Here is a 15,265-nt window from a genome sequence, read left to right as displayed (position 1 = left end):
TATAATTGGCCAACAAGCACAAGAAAAGAAGTGCATATTATTGGTCATCAGGGAAATACAAATTAAAATACCAGTGAGATTCCACTGTACCCTTCACAGAATAAGACTGATCATATCAATGTATGGAACCCTCATACAGCACTGGTAGGAATGTGATATGATACAACACATTGAAAAAGAATCTGATAGTTTCTTGTAAGCTTGTATGTATACTTACCATGTGACCCAGGAATTTCACTCTGAGGTATTTTTCCAAGAGAACTGGAAACATGTCTGCACAAAATCTTGTACATGAATGTTCACAAACAGCTTTATTCATAATAGCCCCAAACTGAAAACAACTCAAATGTCCATCAGCAGATAAACTGATATATAATTTGTGGTGTACATCATACAATGGACTAGTACTTAGCAATACAAAGGAACAAACTACTGATATACACAACATGGACAATCTCAAAAACATTACAGCCAGTGAAAGAAGCCAGAAACAAAACTGTTCATGCTGGATGATTCAATTTTTATGAAATTTTAGGCACAACTAATCTTTGTGACAAAAAAGATATCCTGGCTGCCCAGAGCCACAGAGAGGTGAGGAAAACAGGCTACAAAGAGGCACCGGGGAATATTTTACAGTAATAGAAATATTCCCATCTTGACTGTGATTGTAGTTACATGGTGGTATACATTTTTCAAAACTCATCAAACTGTATAACTAAAATGGGTGTGCTTTACTGTATGTAAATTATACCTCAATAAGGTTGATCAAAACATTTCAAAAGCATAGTTATCTGATACAACACTTGGAGATACTGAGTCATTGCTCATACTTCTCATAAATAATCATAATTAATCTCCCAATTAATTTCCAAGTAATTGTTACCTTAGGAGACTAACCATTTGCATTTTATCACATGTGTTCAGATGTGACTGTCTGTCCTTCCACTTCCCCCTTCCCCGTGGCCACACTCCACATCCCACGCCCAACAATCCCATCCTAACGTCAGCTTCATGAGGGCAGAACCCTTGACTGTCATTTATGCTACATCCTCACTGCAAAAAGTGCGCCTGGCCCATGGCAGGTGCTCAATATACTTTGCTTGACGTAATGAATGAACGAATCCTTCACATTGTTGGTATTCGTCAGGAATCTCTTCCAAGGCCTTTACCCACTTTCCCTGGTCAATCTTTACTACTTTTATGGCTTCAGTTACATCTGTACATCGATGACTCCCCAATCTCTGTGTCCTATGCTCTCTTGCTGATCACCAGACCCACTGATGAATGCCTACTGGACAACTGCCTTTGAAAGTCCCACAGGAAACTCAAATTCGCCATGTTTAAAATGGAACTCATTAACCTCCTCTAAGTTTATTCATCACATTCATACTGAAAATAAAACCTTTCCTAAAACATGCGTATTACCTTCCTACTTTACTTCATTCTCAAATTCTTGAAATGAATGGTCAATTCGTCCTCAAAGAGTCTCTAATTACTCTTCAACGCCATTTAAATGTAGCTTCCATCCTGACCAGGACAGTGAAAGCATCCTCACAGAAGTTAGCAGCCGAGATCATTTAATTCTCTCAACTGTACCGTGGACGCCTGCACCTCAGCCCCACTCCTCTACGACCATTAGCTTTGCTTAATTCAATCTTTGCTATTTCTCTACTGGATTTATGCAAAGTCACTCTAATTGGTCTTTCTGCTACCAATCTCTTTTTTGTCTAGTTCCTCCTCCACATGCTTACAGAATTATCTTTCTAAAATACAAAACCAATGTCACTACCCTTTAAAAAAGAAGTTGGTGGTCTCTGACTAACAGCTAAATCCAAATTCTCAGCAACACACGTCTTTTCAGCCTACCTGCCAACCACTTCCACTTTGAACTCTTAAGCATTTTCTAAAACATCATGCCCTTTTGTCTTTAGTAGTCAGCTGTTTCTGCCTGCAATTTCTTTTCTTCTTATTCACCTTAAAAGGCTATGTACTTCTTAAAGCTTATTCAAATGTCCCTCTGCTATGAATTCTTCTTAATTCCTTCAGTCAGAGCTCTTCATTCCCATCCATGATTCTTGACATGGCTAATCATACCTCAAGTGATGACACTTATTATGTGGGGCAGGCATTACCTACGTTATTTCCTGCAGCATGCTACAAATATTTGATTTTTTTAAAATTAAATTTTTGTGTAATGTTCAAACACTGATCCCTGGAGACCAGACTCAATTGTAATAATGGCCACTCTTCTGTATATGGGTTTTATTTTCCTGTCTGTCTGTCTCCAACTTGACCATAACTCTTCCTGTACCCACTGTCTGGTATGCTACCTGGCACGTGTAGGTATGTATTAAGTATCTGCCCAGAGTGAATAAACAAACATTCCAGTTCCTGTTGTTCAGCTAAATCAAGTCCAGTATTCAATGAGATGATACTGTGTAGCCAGATTAACTTCATATCCATCCAATTCTTCACATACATACTGAAATGACTGAAAACTATTCTTAATGCACTATTTTTCTCTTAATAAGAGTCTCTGAAGCTGTGAACTGTGTATCCTTTTCCAACTGTACTCCTTGCTTTCTCAAATGTTCCACTACAGGACTTGATTCTGAACTTTTCTTATACTTAAAAAAATGACAATACTACAGACTACAGATAAAAAACATTTTAAAAGTTTTTCAAATATCTCTTATCTCTCACAGTTATATCTGCTTTTTGATGTGACCATGTCAAGACGCCAGAACTTTCCTGAACCTAAAATCTATAAGGGTTTAAAATTAACTAATAATTCTCTATGTGGAAATGAGTAAACTGCATTACTAATAGGATGTTTTTACTTCTGTAGTCCCTTAAATGTGTATTTACATCATAAAGTTATATCTTTGAATAAAAACTAAAGTTCCTTCCAGCTCAAAAGAGAATTCTTAAATGACTCAGACTCAGTTGTGTATCTAGTGGAGGGCATAAATAAATTTATTAATGAAATCTATGACTAAACCAAAACAATATCCAGAAGGCCATGGACTACCACGAACGCTAGTCCTACCTTCAGGGATCAGGCTTCAAACACTATACAATAGCTGGATTTAAAATTAAATAAAGATTTGTAAGCAAGAAGCAAAAATGTACCAGGCACTTCTGCTGCGTCATAAAATAATGTAGGTAATGCCTCCTTCACTATGTGATACATAATGAGGCAGGCAGTAAATGTTAGTTTCGTTTCTCTGTTTACTCTTACATCTCCTAACGCCCCCGGTATGTCAGAGTAGCTTTTTTCCATGTGCAGGAATATTTTACACGCAGTATTCCACACACTGTTCTCTTTCTCAAGAGTTGTCCTGGGTAAGAAGAGAACAATATATCTGAAATTTTAGATGCTGTCATTCATGAAAAAAAAAATCTCAGCCATAGCTGAATGCTGGAGAGAGGGAAATAGATCATTTCAACATGACTTAGAATGAACATACGTATATAGATACCAGCCTGACATGTGCTGACATGTACCTGATGGGTACTACAATTAATCTTACATTACTAAGTAAAAATCACATCATTGCCAACCTTTCCTAGCAAAAGGAAATGAAATTCACCTTTAGATGAAAAATAATTTCCTTTTCTTCAAATTGATTGAAGAAATAATTGATTATTGGTTTTCAAATAATTCCAAATAGAATTCTCATGCTGACTTGAAATCTCTTCCGATACGAACAGAAAAGGCTACAGATATTTCTACTTGGGGATGACACATAATGGCAACTATTTTATTCTGCACCTCAGTGGCTCATTTCAGATCCACATCAAAGCCACTGTGCCAGGACAGCTCTTTTGTGTTTGTATATTACTCTTTCTTTGAAATATGCGTCTTACTATGTATGTGCTGGCATATCAAGGCTCAAAATGAGTACCTTTGTCTTTCTGATTACATTCTGCAGTGATTTAGGGTGGAGTTAGTTAGTCCTGAATAGTTTATGCAGTAATAATGGACTGTTTCCTTGAAGCCGGATTGATTCTTATTTGTGTTACTGTTACTCATCACAGTATGTTTTTATATGGATCAGGATTTCTTTCTTCAAATGTAATATTTTTCTCTAAAGAGTTGGAAATTTCAGCAAAGTAAGGTGACCTATAATTCTACTGGTTTTTTTTTTTTTTTTTTTTTTTTTTTTTTTTTTTTTTGTGGTACGTGGGCCTCTCACTGTTGTGGCCTCTCCCATCGCGGAGCACAGGCTCCGGACGCGCAGGCCCAGCGGCCATGGCTCACGGGCCCAGCCGCTCCGCGGCATGTGGGATCCTCCCAGACCGGGGCGCGAACCCGGTTCCCCTGCCTCGGCAGGCGGACGCGCAACCACTGCGCCACCAGGGAAGCCCTCTACTGGTTTTTATGAAGTATGGTTATGTGATATGTAGTCTGCGTGCCCTTAAGGGTTTGGCCAAGTATATCAAGGCCTAAAGAAACCAGACAATAAGTCAGTTTGCATGAACGCAGGCTGCCCATTTGAAGAACAGACCTGAGTTTTAGGGTCCCTACAGGAAAACCAAGCCTTCAGGAGAATTCTTCCAATTTCTCCAAGGTCTTTGAAAAGCAGCAGAGACTAAATCCAAAAGGGCTTTTTAAGAAGTGACTATGAATCAGAGCAGAATCTCTTGACCCCATGCTAAACCTATATATGTTTTGCTCATTGTACTCTGAGTAATTTCTCATCACTTTATACATTGTGTAACAGGGTAGACGAAAATTTGGGCTCAGAAGTGACACGGTGAGTTATGTTTCAGGGACAAATTAGAAAAGGGGGAAAAACATATTTCTAAGTGGAAGAGTATATGTATATGCATGATTTCTTTCTCCATATTTTCCTATTAGAAATCTATAAAAGTTTACTTAAACTGGTCTTTAAAAAAAATGGATCCCTTACTCTTCAAAAAAACGAGCTGCAAATAGCCACTTTGATTATAAATATATGGATTACAAAAAGTGAGGTATAGGGAAAATAAGAAAAAAGAGAAAGGAGAAAGGTTGATTCTCAAATTGGCCAAGCCCCACTCCCCATATCCCAGCTCAGTGTAATCTGTACTAAGGTCGTATTGTTAAAATATGCTATGTGTCATACATGTCAAAAATAAATATTTAGAAGAAGCTCATAACCATAAAAGAAGTCTGCTATAATCATACTAAACTTCAAAAAAGGAGATATATTATTATAGTTGAAATGTATTATGTTTGAATTGTATTTGAAAAGAAGTTTTTAATTAAATAGATATTTCTAAGCCTTCTACTGACATTCTCGTCTTGCTAAAAATGGCACCAGCATCATAAACTCACAATAATGAACAGCCCCCCTATAAAACACTCCTTGATTTTTATAAAATAAACTAGTTATGGTTTAACTAAGACACCAACTAAGTACTTCTTTATATTCTTTATGTGAGAAAAACAAATCTAGTTTATCACATTTTACTCTGAAGGTTTTAAAAACAACACTGTTCAGTGGATGATAATCACAAGGAAGGGTACAGACTAAAAGATTAAAATTAAATCCAACTATCAAGGATAATTTACTAAAATAATTCATTTTAATTTCCAATCTAATCATTTTCTAATGATTCATTTAAACAATGAAACTGCTTACAGTTAATTATACAGAGAGATTTCTAATATAATTGTATGGAAAAGCATATTAAAGATGGAAAAACTTAGAATAATGTAAATTATAACACAACAAAACAGTCTTCTGCTTCAGCTCAAAAGCAGAGCATTTCAAAAATGTCTCCATAACGATTTTCTTTAAAAAGCTGAATGATTTTGAAATATTTTGGCATTGTAATTAAAGGGTATCAAGGTACGCACCAAGGAACCCTGAACACTACGGTATAACTACATTTCAAATGAATTTTTATGAAATGCATAGAAGTTATAGAAGCATACTAACTGGGCTGGACAAAGTCTGAGGTTCACAGAACTACTGATATAAAACTTTCTTCTTCTAAAAAATAATAAATCAATAAGAACATTCAGGTTTTAAAAGAAGATAATAAAAATGTACTCAATAAAAATTCAAAAAATAAATATTCGTTTATGATAGAGATCCAAAGGCTTGCATCTAAAATGTGATTAAAAACTTTAGGTGAGCCCAAGAAAGGATAAAAGAATTACTGAGAATGTGCAAGTGTTCAGTCATACTCTGACCTATGAAGTCAGCTTTATTAATAATAACTTTAATTGTATAATAAATTATTTTGTAGATTTAAGCAAAAGGATGTGAGTTTAATACCTACATTCTGGTGAGCAAATAAGCTTTTTGTAACTTATAAATTTCAATTAATGAAAAAAATTTAAAAGTTAAAACAACGTAGTTTTCAGTACACTAATATATTTTTTTACTTTGTAATACAATATAGCTGTCACATACAATGGCTCTGGTAGGCTTAAATCAAATGTCAGTGGGCACGGAAGGCCAGAGAAGGGTTTATATACAATATTCAATAAGCAATAATATCTATTCAGTGTACAGTAACAAAATTTTAAAAGTACTAACCTAGAAACACAGAAAAAGAATTTATTGTTTTTAAATCCCAGAAATGAAAATAACGTAACAGCATGTCATCCATAACAAGCTGGCCCTATAATTTCTAAACTACAGTCCAATTAAAACATTTAAGAAACAGAAACAATCTACATGTTTTTCTACCAGGTAAATATACCTGAGAAAGTTACCTATAAAGAAAGAGGCTTTAAAACTCTTAACCACAAAGACTCTTCTACTGTGACATTATGAGGACGTGCTGGGCACCTGACAGGGAGGGAAGCCATTTCCCACAGTCTGTTCACCACACACTGCAGGCTGCAGCCCGTCAGCAAAACAATATTTCATAGCAACACCAAGCTCATTTGACCAAAGCAGCACAGTAATGTTTTAAAACCATCTGTTTATCTTCATTAGTATGTAAAAATCACCGTACACAAATTTGGAAATGTTTAACGTGTCCATAAATAAGAGTGTATTATCTCAGCATAAGCTTTAAAAAAAAAAAAAAAAAGTCTGAGTAGTCAGCCCAAATATAGGAGAAAGAGATTCTACATTGTGACTAAAGTAAAGGTATTTTAAAATTATCGTTGTTGTCATTGCTAAGAATTAACAAATAAATACAAATTTAAAAATTTAAGTAGTTCTTCTGGCAGCAAAATTACATCTACCAGAGGAACATCTCCAACCAAAAAATCAATTCAGAGCTTGAATGCAATTTGTGCTTTGTTTCTATAAAAACGCAAATGCAGTGCTACTTTCAGACGTTTCTAAATGACTAGATTTGTAAATAAACAGTGAATTCCTTTTCATCACAGTTTATTTCTAGTTCATCCTATGCAGATTATAGATAGAACTAAAAATTGCTTAGTTGTTTTTTTCCAGTACTTTAACTGTGTGAATCAAGGTCCTTTTATTTTAAACAGTGATTTATTGTTATTCTTAAGGTAAACAATGAAAACAAGTTCTAAATTTTAATTTTTAAGTTAAGTGTTTAAAATTGCAGATGACAGAGACAAAAACTGGTAACAGCTTTTCAGATTTCATATTAATAGTCTAAGTAAAAACACTCACGACTACCTGGCAACAGATGTGAAAGAATCAGGTTTCTGTGATGAGAAACAAAAAAAACATGCAAAATACCCCCTAAAACACATGATCTTCTCTCTTATATCTAAATTTGTAAAATTTTTATAAATACATGATCATTCTACACAATACAGATCTTCTAGAACATTTCTAAAGGAAATTACAGTTTTTGGTCTTAAGGAGTAAGACTCAGATGGAAAGGGGGGTGAAAATAATGAAATCTGAGGGAGCAGTCTGCTCTTTCTACACACAAGCACGCTGCTGTTCATCCAGTCAAGTGAACGATTACAGTTCGGTACAGGATTTTCAAGGCAGCTAAGAAGTCAGAACACAGGTATTTCCTCTTCCTAGAGTTAATAATTCTTTAAAAAGTTCTACTCATAAAGGATTGTTGGTTTTTTTTTCAAAAGGGAACACTGACTAAACGGGGGTGGGGAGAAAGGTTTCCAGCCCCAAATTCATATACACAACAAGCGGACTATAAGCTAGATTTAGACTGCCCGGTGAAATAGACTTGTTGGTACCGTCTAAGGTAGGCACTACCCTAGATGGTTCAAAACACGATCTAGTAAAACGATACATGTTTTTATGCCTCAGACAACTAGAAAGCATTACTGTTCTAATACCATGTTTAACTAACTCCTAAGATAATAGACTTCTAGGATGTTGTACCTTAGTGGTATACCTGAATCATTACTAGCAATAGAATGCCAAATTCAAAACTGCTATGAAAGTAAAATCATCATTAGAAAAAACCCTACTGTAAAATGAGGGAGGACTTAGTGTTAAATACTAATACCAAATGTATGAAGGCAGAATTTTTGTTTGGGGAAGAGAGTGAGGGAATAGATGCACCCAAGCAGAACACAGAACAGGGAATGAAAAATGTTTAAAAAAACAGAAGAAGAAGGAATATGGAGGAGAGCCAGGCAGCAAAAGAATTACTGGAGAGAATGAAAAATCTTTAAAATGAGGCATGTGCACATGACTCGTTTTTCTGTCCTCTGTGTTCCTAATAATTTACAATGTAAGTGGCATAGAAGTCACACTAGCAGGCAAAAATGAGCTTTCTGATGGACAGAGATGAAGGATTGGGGGCTAATGAATTGTTTTGTTTTCTTGTTTTTGTTTTTGCTTTTAATTCATACCTGAAAGCCTTGAATCCTTGCTAAATATTCCAGCTGTTTTGAAGGTTGTACTGGAGAACAAGGGGGAGTAGGAGAACTTCCTTTTAAACCTATGGCTTCAGCTGCAGGAGATGTTCCATTCATAAGGAGTTCCCTGGCCATTGTAGCTGAACTACTCGATGTGGGAGATATACTGAAGAAAGAGCTCGAGGGTTGGTTCATATCTTTGGGTGACAAATAGCCTAGAGTAGTGCCAGAGATTACTTTGTGGCGGCTGGCTTCCATCTCTTGATAAACATCAGGAGACAAATGAAGAATTCCTTTTGGAGCTACAAGTAAAATAAAGGAACATTGTTATTACACGTAAAATAAGTGGAACAGAAACATGCTATAGCATTATTAACTCAAGGATTTCACTTGACACAGTGACTGAGCAGTGAGAAATGCTGTTAAGCAAGCACCTTCCCCACGCTTGGAGAGGCAACGGCAGTGTCTCCTATTTGGAGGTGAATAATGTATGTTTCAATATTCCTAAAACCATTAGTATAAACAGGCCACCAAAGTGACTTCAGGGGAAAGTGTACGTGGTAGGGAAGCTGTGGAGGAACATGGGTAACTGATGTGTGGAAGTGCAACATGGGATAAGACTAGGAATGTGCAGCGTCTTCACCCTGAAACTTAATATTTTATGATCTCATAAAAGAGATCCCTAACATGGATTTTGCTGCAAAATCCCTAACATATGCAGCAATTGAGACACAGCGGGTAAAAATGAAGGCTGGGTCAGTCCAAACCATCTGAGGAACAAACTCATATATCCGACGGCCTACTGGTGTTCTCCTATGTCCCACTGTCAACTCTATCTCATGAACATGTCAAAAAGCGACAGAGCATCTTCTCCCCCAAACCGTCTCCTATCTGGCTTATCTCATCATGATACCACCATCCACCTGCTCAGCTGCCCAACCTAGACTCCTGGCAACCACCTCTGAGTCACCCACAAACAAGTAACTACCCTGTGCAGTCTAGAATTTGCCCCATCATCACCAAGTGCATTAGTTCAAGCCAGGCCACACACAGGTTCTAATAGCAAGAGGAGTGAGCCTGGGGCTGTGTCGTCAGTTGGCAGGGTTGTAAACATATAAAAACAGCACTTTCCTTTGACTACCATTTGTCTCAGAGAGGTTTCAAACCACAATTCACACTGCTTGTTCTAATATCTTCGGATCAGATTTTAACGACTCTCAAATCATGATATTATCTTTTAAAATTACTGATAAATCACCACTTTTGGAGAACGTGCTCTGACAGACACAACTTAATTCCCTTGGTCCTGCCCCTCCCTTTCCCCCCACTAACCTCCTGATTCAAGCCCTCAGTGTTTCTGGCCAGGGTTACTTTAACAGTCACTAAAAGTTTCACCACCGCTAGTCTCCCCAGTGTCCATTTCCCAAAATGTGTTCTATAACATAGTCCCCCAATATAAGGGTTCCATGATAAATAAATTGGGGAAATAATGAAAATTACATCACACACAAACATCCCTTTTGGAGGATTAAAAATGCACATTAGCACAGTAAAGACTGAGAAGTCCAAAAGAACAGAAATCTATTCAACCTGGTTTAACCCAGGATTTCCCAAATTTATTTTATATCCAGGCTTTTCACATAATATTAATAATATCTAACACTCTGGGAAATGCTAAGACCAGCCACTCTCTTACTTTAAAGTCTTCACTGGCTCCCCATCACTTACACGATAAAATCTAAACTTCTTGGGGTGACACATGAAGCCCTCAGTGACCTGGCCCCTCCTCACCTCTCCATCCTACTAAAATATTCATGCAGAACCCATGCTCCCATCATGCAAATATAGTCACACTTCTTCCAATACTCTGGCCTGTTTGATCCCATCATATCTTTATTTCTATTGTATACACACACACACACACACACACACACACACACACACACACACACACACACACACACCAGTTAAGCTCCGACTGCTAGGTTCCAGGCACTGTGCTAACCAATACTGTCCTGACCTCGAGTCACCCTCAGTCTCTCAGGAGAGGAAAATGAAAGGGATAAATAACATAATGCGGTAAGTGCCTCTGTGGAGATGGGTTAGGGAGCAGTGGGAAAGGAGAAGCACTAGAAGCTCAGGAAAGGCTTCCTGGAGATGGTACTGAGCACATCTCAATGGACGAGGAGAACTTGGCCAAGGAGGAAGAGGACTGAAGGCAGACGGCTGCATGAGCAAACGCAGTGACTAGCAGAGTAAGCCCAGGAAAGCAAGAAGGGGGAGGTGCGAACTGCAACAGGGGAAGGAGGGGGCAGGAAGGGGCCGAGCTCCAGGAGACTTCATCCTGACGGCATTAAACATAAAGGAGTTGCTTTTAAAAATAATTTATATATGGGACTTCCCCGGCGGTCCAGTGCTTAGGGCTCGGCGCTTCCACCGCAGGGGCTTGGGTTCGAAGCCTGGTCCGGGAACTAAGATCCCGCATGTCACATGGCGCAGCCAAAAAAAATAAGTGATTTATATAGCTTAAAATAACATATCAATCCTATTTTATGGATTTACTTTATGCTTTTGTGTTTGTTAGCTTTATATCCAGGAAAAATTTCAACAAAAAAATTTAAAAAGGAAACATATGCATTGGAAAAAATACAGATGAATCTCACTAGCCAAAGGAAACTACTTTTACATTTGGCTTTAAAAATATGCTTTTAGTCTTGTTTCCAATATACCTTTTTGTTAACTTGAAAAAATAAGTTAAAACATAAAAACACCACATGATCCTTTTGTTGTTTACAAAATATACTTTCATTAATAATTTTAAGGCTTAAATTTTCATTATATGAATTGTTTCCTTAAACAATTCTGCATTGTTGGACATCTAATTTATCTCCTTTTCATGCAATTAAAACAAATAGTGAACCACATTTTTTGCAATTACATCCTTATTCACATGAAGATTGCTTTCCTTCACTTAGAAGCAGAAGTGCTAGTTTGAAGAATACGCATTTTAGTTTTTCTGACACTAACAAACTGCTCCAAGTTGGTACAACTCCAACAGCTGGGCCAATTTCACGCTTCCATACTAATATATGCAAGTTTCTCTTTCCTATTTTGGTAGTGGACATTATTATTAAAAAATCCTTGCCACTGCTCTCTGTTAGTGTTGGTAAGTGGCAAAGATTTTTTAATAATATCTAATACCAAAATAGGAAAAAAAGGTACTTTTAGCCCCACCACCTGACATCTGGGGAGGTGAGAGGAGCTGGAGATTTGAGTTCAATCATCAGTAGTCAGCAGTTTACTCAGTCATGCCTACCTAATGGAGCCACCACAAAACCCCTAAATGAGGAAGTCTGGGAACCTTCTGAGTTTTGAACACATCCACATGCCGGGAGGATCGGGCTCCCCAACTCCATGGGGACAGAAGCTTCTGTGCTCTAGAGCTTTTTGAACCTCATCCTGTGTACCTCTTCATCTGGCTTTTCGTTTTAAATTCCTTTATAATAAACCAGTGATAGTATCTCCCCAAGTTCTGTGAGCTGTTCTAGCAAATTATCGAACTTGAGAAGGGAGTTGTGGGAACCCCCTGAATTTATAGCCAGTTGGTCAGGAGTACAGGTGGCAACACGGGACTTGTGACCGGCAGAAGTGGGGCATCTTGTGTGGCGGAGCCCTTAATCTGCGGGGTCTGTGCTCATTCCGGGGAGTGTCAGAACTGAACTGTAGGACACCCTGTTAGTGCCTGGAAAATTGGAGAATGGGTTGGTATGGGGAAAAAAAATGCCTATACATTTGGTATCAGAAGTGTAGCAAAAACAGTCATATGTCAACACTGATCTAACTGTACACACATGTGCAGTTTATTATACTTCAACTTTATCTCAACAAAGTGAAAATATTTGCCAATTTGATTAAGTGCTATGTCATGTTATTAATTTTTTTTATTTTTTCACTAGCTGCACAAACACCATATGTAATTCTTACTTAAAGAATAACTTAGTGTATGACTCTAAATTCTATACTCAATTTAAGAAATCGGGAAACTAACAGCATTATTTCAGCACTGCTATTATACAGAAGTAATGGGCTTGCCAACAGCAATATTATAAAGCAACGAAAATGCTCTCCCAACACTCAAGAGAGGCATTACATCACAGTATAAGAACTCATGCAGAGTACAGGCTCCCTTATTCTACAGTAAAGCCTGAATTGACTTTTCTTCATGAATAAAGAAGATTCCTTTCTGCAGAGCTCAAGTGATGTAACAGCCATTGAAAGACTGTAAAGGCATATGTGGATTTATGCGGTCAACTACCGAATGATTTTCAACATGAATATTAGTAAGTGGATCAGTCACAATTCATTTAGGTTCTTCCTGTTGTAAATTTAAGTCACTTTTCAGTAGGGTAAAGACCGAAAAGCAGATTCAGAGAGTAAGTTCGGATATACATATTTAAGGACTTTCAACTGTCTTCTGAAAAACTATATCCATTTATTCTTCTATTAGCAATGGGTGACTAAAACCTGTTTTCCTACATGTCTGTCGAAACAGGTTTTAGTTATTCTAAATAATTACTGCCACTCTACAACATTCATTGTTATATTAATTTACATTTATTTGATTACTGCACAGATAAACTTTCTCTCATGTGACCACCTCAGGCCCAAGCCTTTTTTCCTGTTGGCTTTGAGCTCAGTTTTGCTCATGGCCTTGGAAGATATTCCCTTGCTCAGGCTTGTTATATCTGTTATATTTACCCTCTATCTGAAGATGTCCTGAACCCATTCTCCCATCATCTATCTTCTGTCCCTGATTTTGCCTTTAATACTCCCATCTTAATACTGTCGATCTGAAGCCACTGTATGTGGCTACACCACAGATACAACAATGGCACTATTCTAGCTCTTTACACGCATTATCTCATTTAAACCCCACAACAACCATATGAAATGGATTTTTATTTCTCTATATTATAGATGAAAAAACAGAAGCACAGAGAAGTCACAAAACACAGCCAAGGTCGTATGGATAATGATTAGCAATGCTAGACTTTAACTCCAGGTAGTCTGTCACTAGAGCTTGGATACTTAAACATTACATTAAATGGCCCCCTGAAAGAACAAGAAGAGCACAAAATGCAATGTCCAGCCAGTTCCAAACACCTAGGTTTAATCCAGGAAGTAAACTCCAAGACTGAGGTTTATCCAGATTGGTTCCACGGTTGACCAATGTCATCATGGTTGTTCTTAGATGTTCCAGAGGTTGCCTCACCAAAATCTCCCTAGATTATACAATGTTCATACAGCATTTTAAAAGCCCCAACTTGCCAGGGACTGCGACATCTTACAAATAAGGAATGCCAGGCCATGGTGCCCTTTTTACTTGTTTTCCCCATTAGGTTTACGCTTCTCTCAAATAGGTGTGTAAACCCTCCAGCACGCAAAGCCTCCTGCAGCATTTTCCTGGAGCTCCAGTTCTTACTGGAAGAGCTGAAGAGGGCATTTTGAATCGAGATCTCTTAAAAGGTCTTATCATATGTATAGATAAACAAACTTTGCAGAACCTGGCCTTTTGATATTCACTAACATCATAACTCTTCCAGAGGCTGAAGAACATAAATGAGTAGTAGGTGGAATCAGGGGCATCAGAACAACAGGGCAAGTCAACGGAGCAAGAAAGATAATGTCACTTCACTGGTACAAGTGGTTAATATTAGTCTATAAAGAGGGATTTCTCTCCAAGTCTGTGGAATGAACACATAGCTATTGCTTAATAAAATGAACTTGTCACTTTTTATACCAAAGCTCTGAGAGAGAAATCTTACTGCTTGTTTCCATAAATTACCTTGAATTCTTGCCACAATACTTTTGGACTCAATGTTCTGTTTATAAATATTCAAATACCCAACAGTACTCAGGTCTACTTCTGTCATAGTGAGTTTTTCATAACAAAAAGTTATAATTCCCACAGAGGTAAAATACTTTCGTAAATGAAAGAGCGAGCAGAAACGGTGGTGGGTTCTTCAGACTGAGATTTAACACGTGCGGGTAGACTCTGCTCCTATGTAGACACCATCAAGGATGACTCACCACATTTTAAGAAAGTCAATTATTTGTATGTGTTTTGAAAGCTGATGCCTCAGAATTTTATTCCTCCTCTGATCAGACATTTTGTTTAGCACTACCTCAGAAGACAGAGTCCTGCTTCCTGATTGGCATCAATTATCTTAAAAAACATCCCAGTTCTTGAGAAAGAAGAAAAAAGCTGGAGGCATCACACTTACTGATTTCAAAATATATTAGAAAGCTACAGTAATCTAAACACTAGAATACTGCCTGCCAATTTAGAACTGGATATCTCAAAAGTTACTTGGTTGCTACTGGCAAAATAGATTCTTAATGAGTTTTTTTTGGTTTGTTTTTTGGTTTTTGTTTTTTGTTTTGCGGTAGGCGGGCCTCTCACTGTTGTGGCCTCTCCCGTTGCGGAGCACAGGCTCC

General features: G+C 37.5%; 1 protein-coding gene across 23 annotated transcripts in view; it reads right to left on the bottom strand.

The window, feature by feature from the left end:
* The window catches only part of STAU2 (staufen double-stranded RNA binding protein 2), a 319,639-nt gene that overhangs the window by 123,351 nt on the left and 181,023 nt on the right, over positions 1-15,265 (bottom strand). For all 23 annotated transcript variants that reach the window (XM_028500369.1, XM_028500365.2, XM_024127092.3 and 20 more), the window contains one exon: positions 8,762-9,069. In XM_028500369.1, the coding sequence (XP_028356170.1) occupies positions 8,762-9,069 (308 nt within the window). The remainder of the gene's footprint in view (positions 1-8,761; positions 9,070-15,265) is intronic.

The sequence above is a fragment of the Physeter macrocephalus genome, chromosome 15 (assembly GCF_002837175.3).
Source record: "Physeter macrocephalus isolate SW-GA chromosome 15, ASM283717v5, whole genome shotgun sequence".
In the NCBI taxonomy this organism is placed as follows: domain Eukaryota; kingdom Metazoa; phylum Chordata; class Mammalia; order Artiodactyla; family Physeteridae; genus Physeter; species Physeter macrocephalus.
This window is presented reverse-complemented; position numbering and strand designations above follow the sequence as displayed.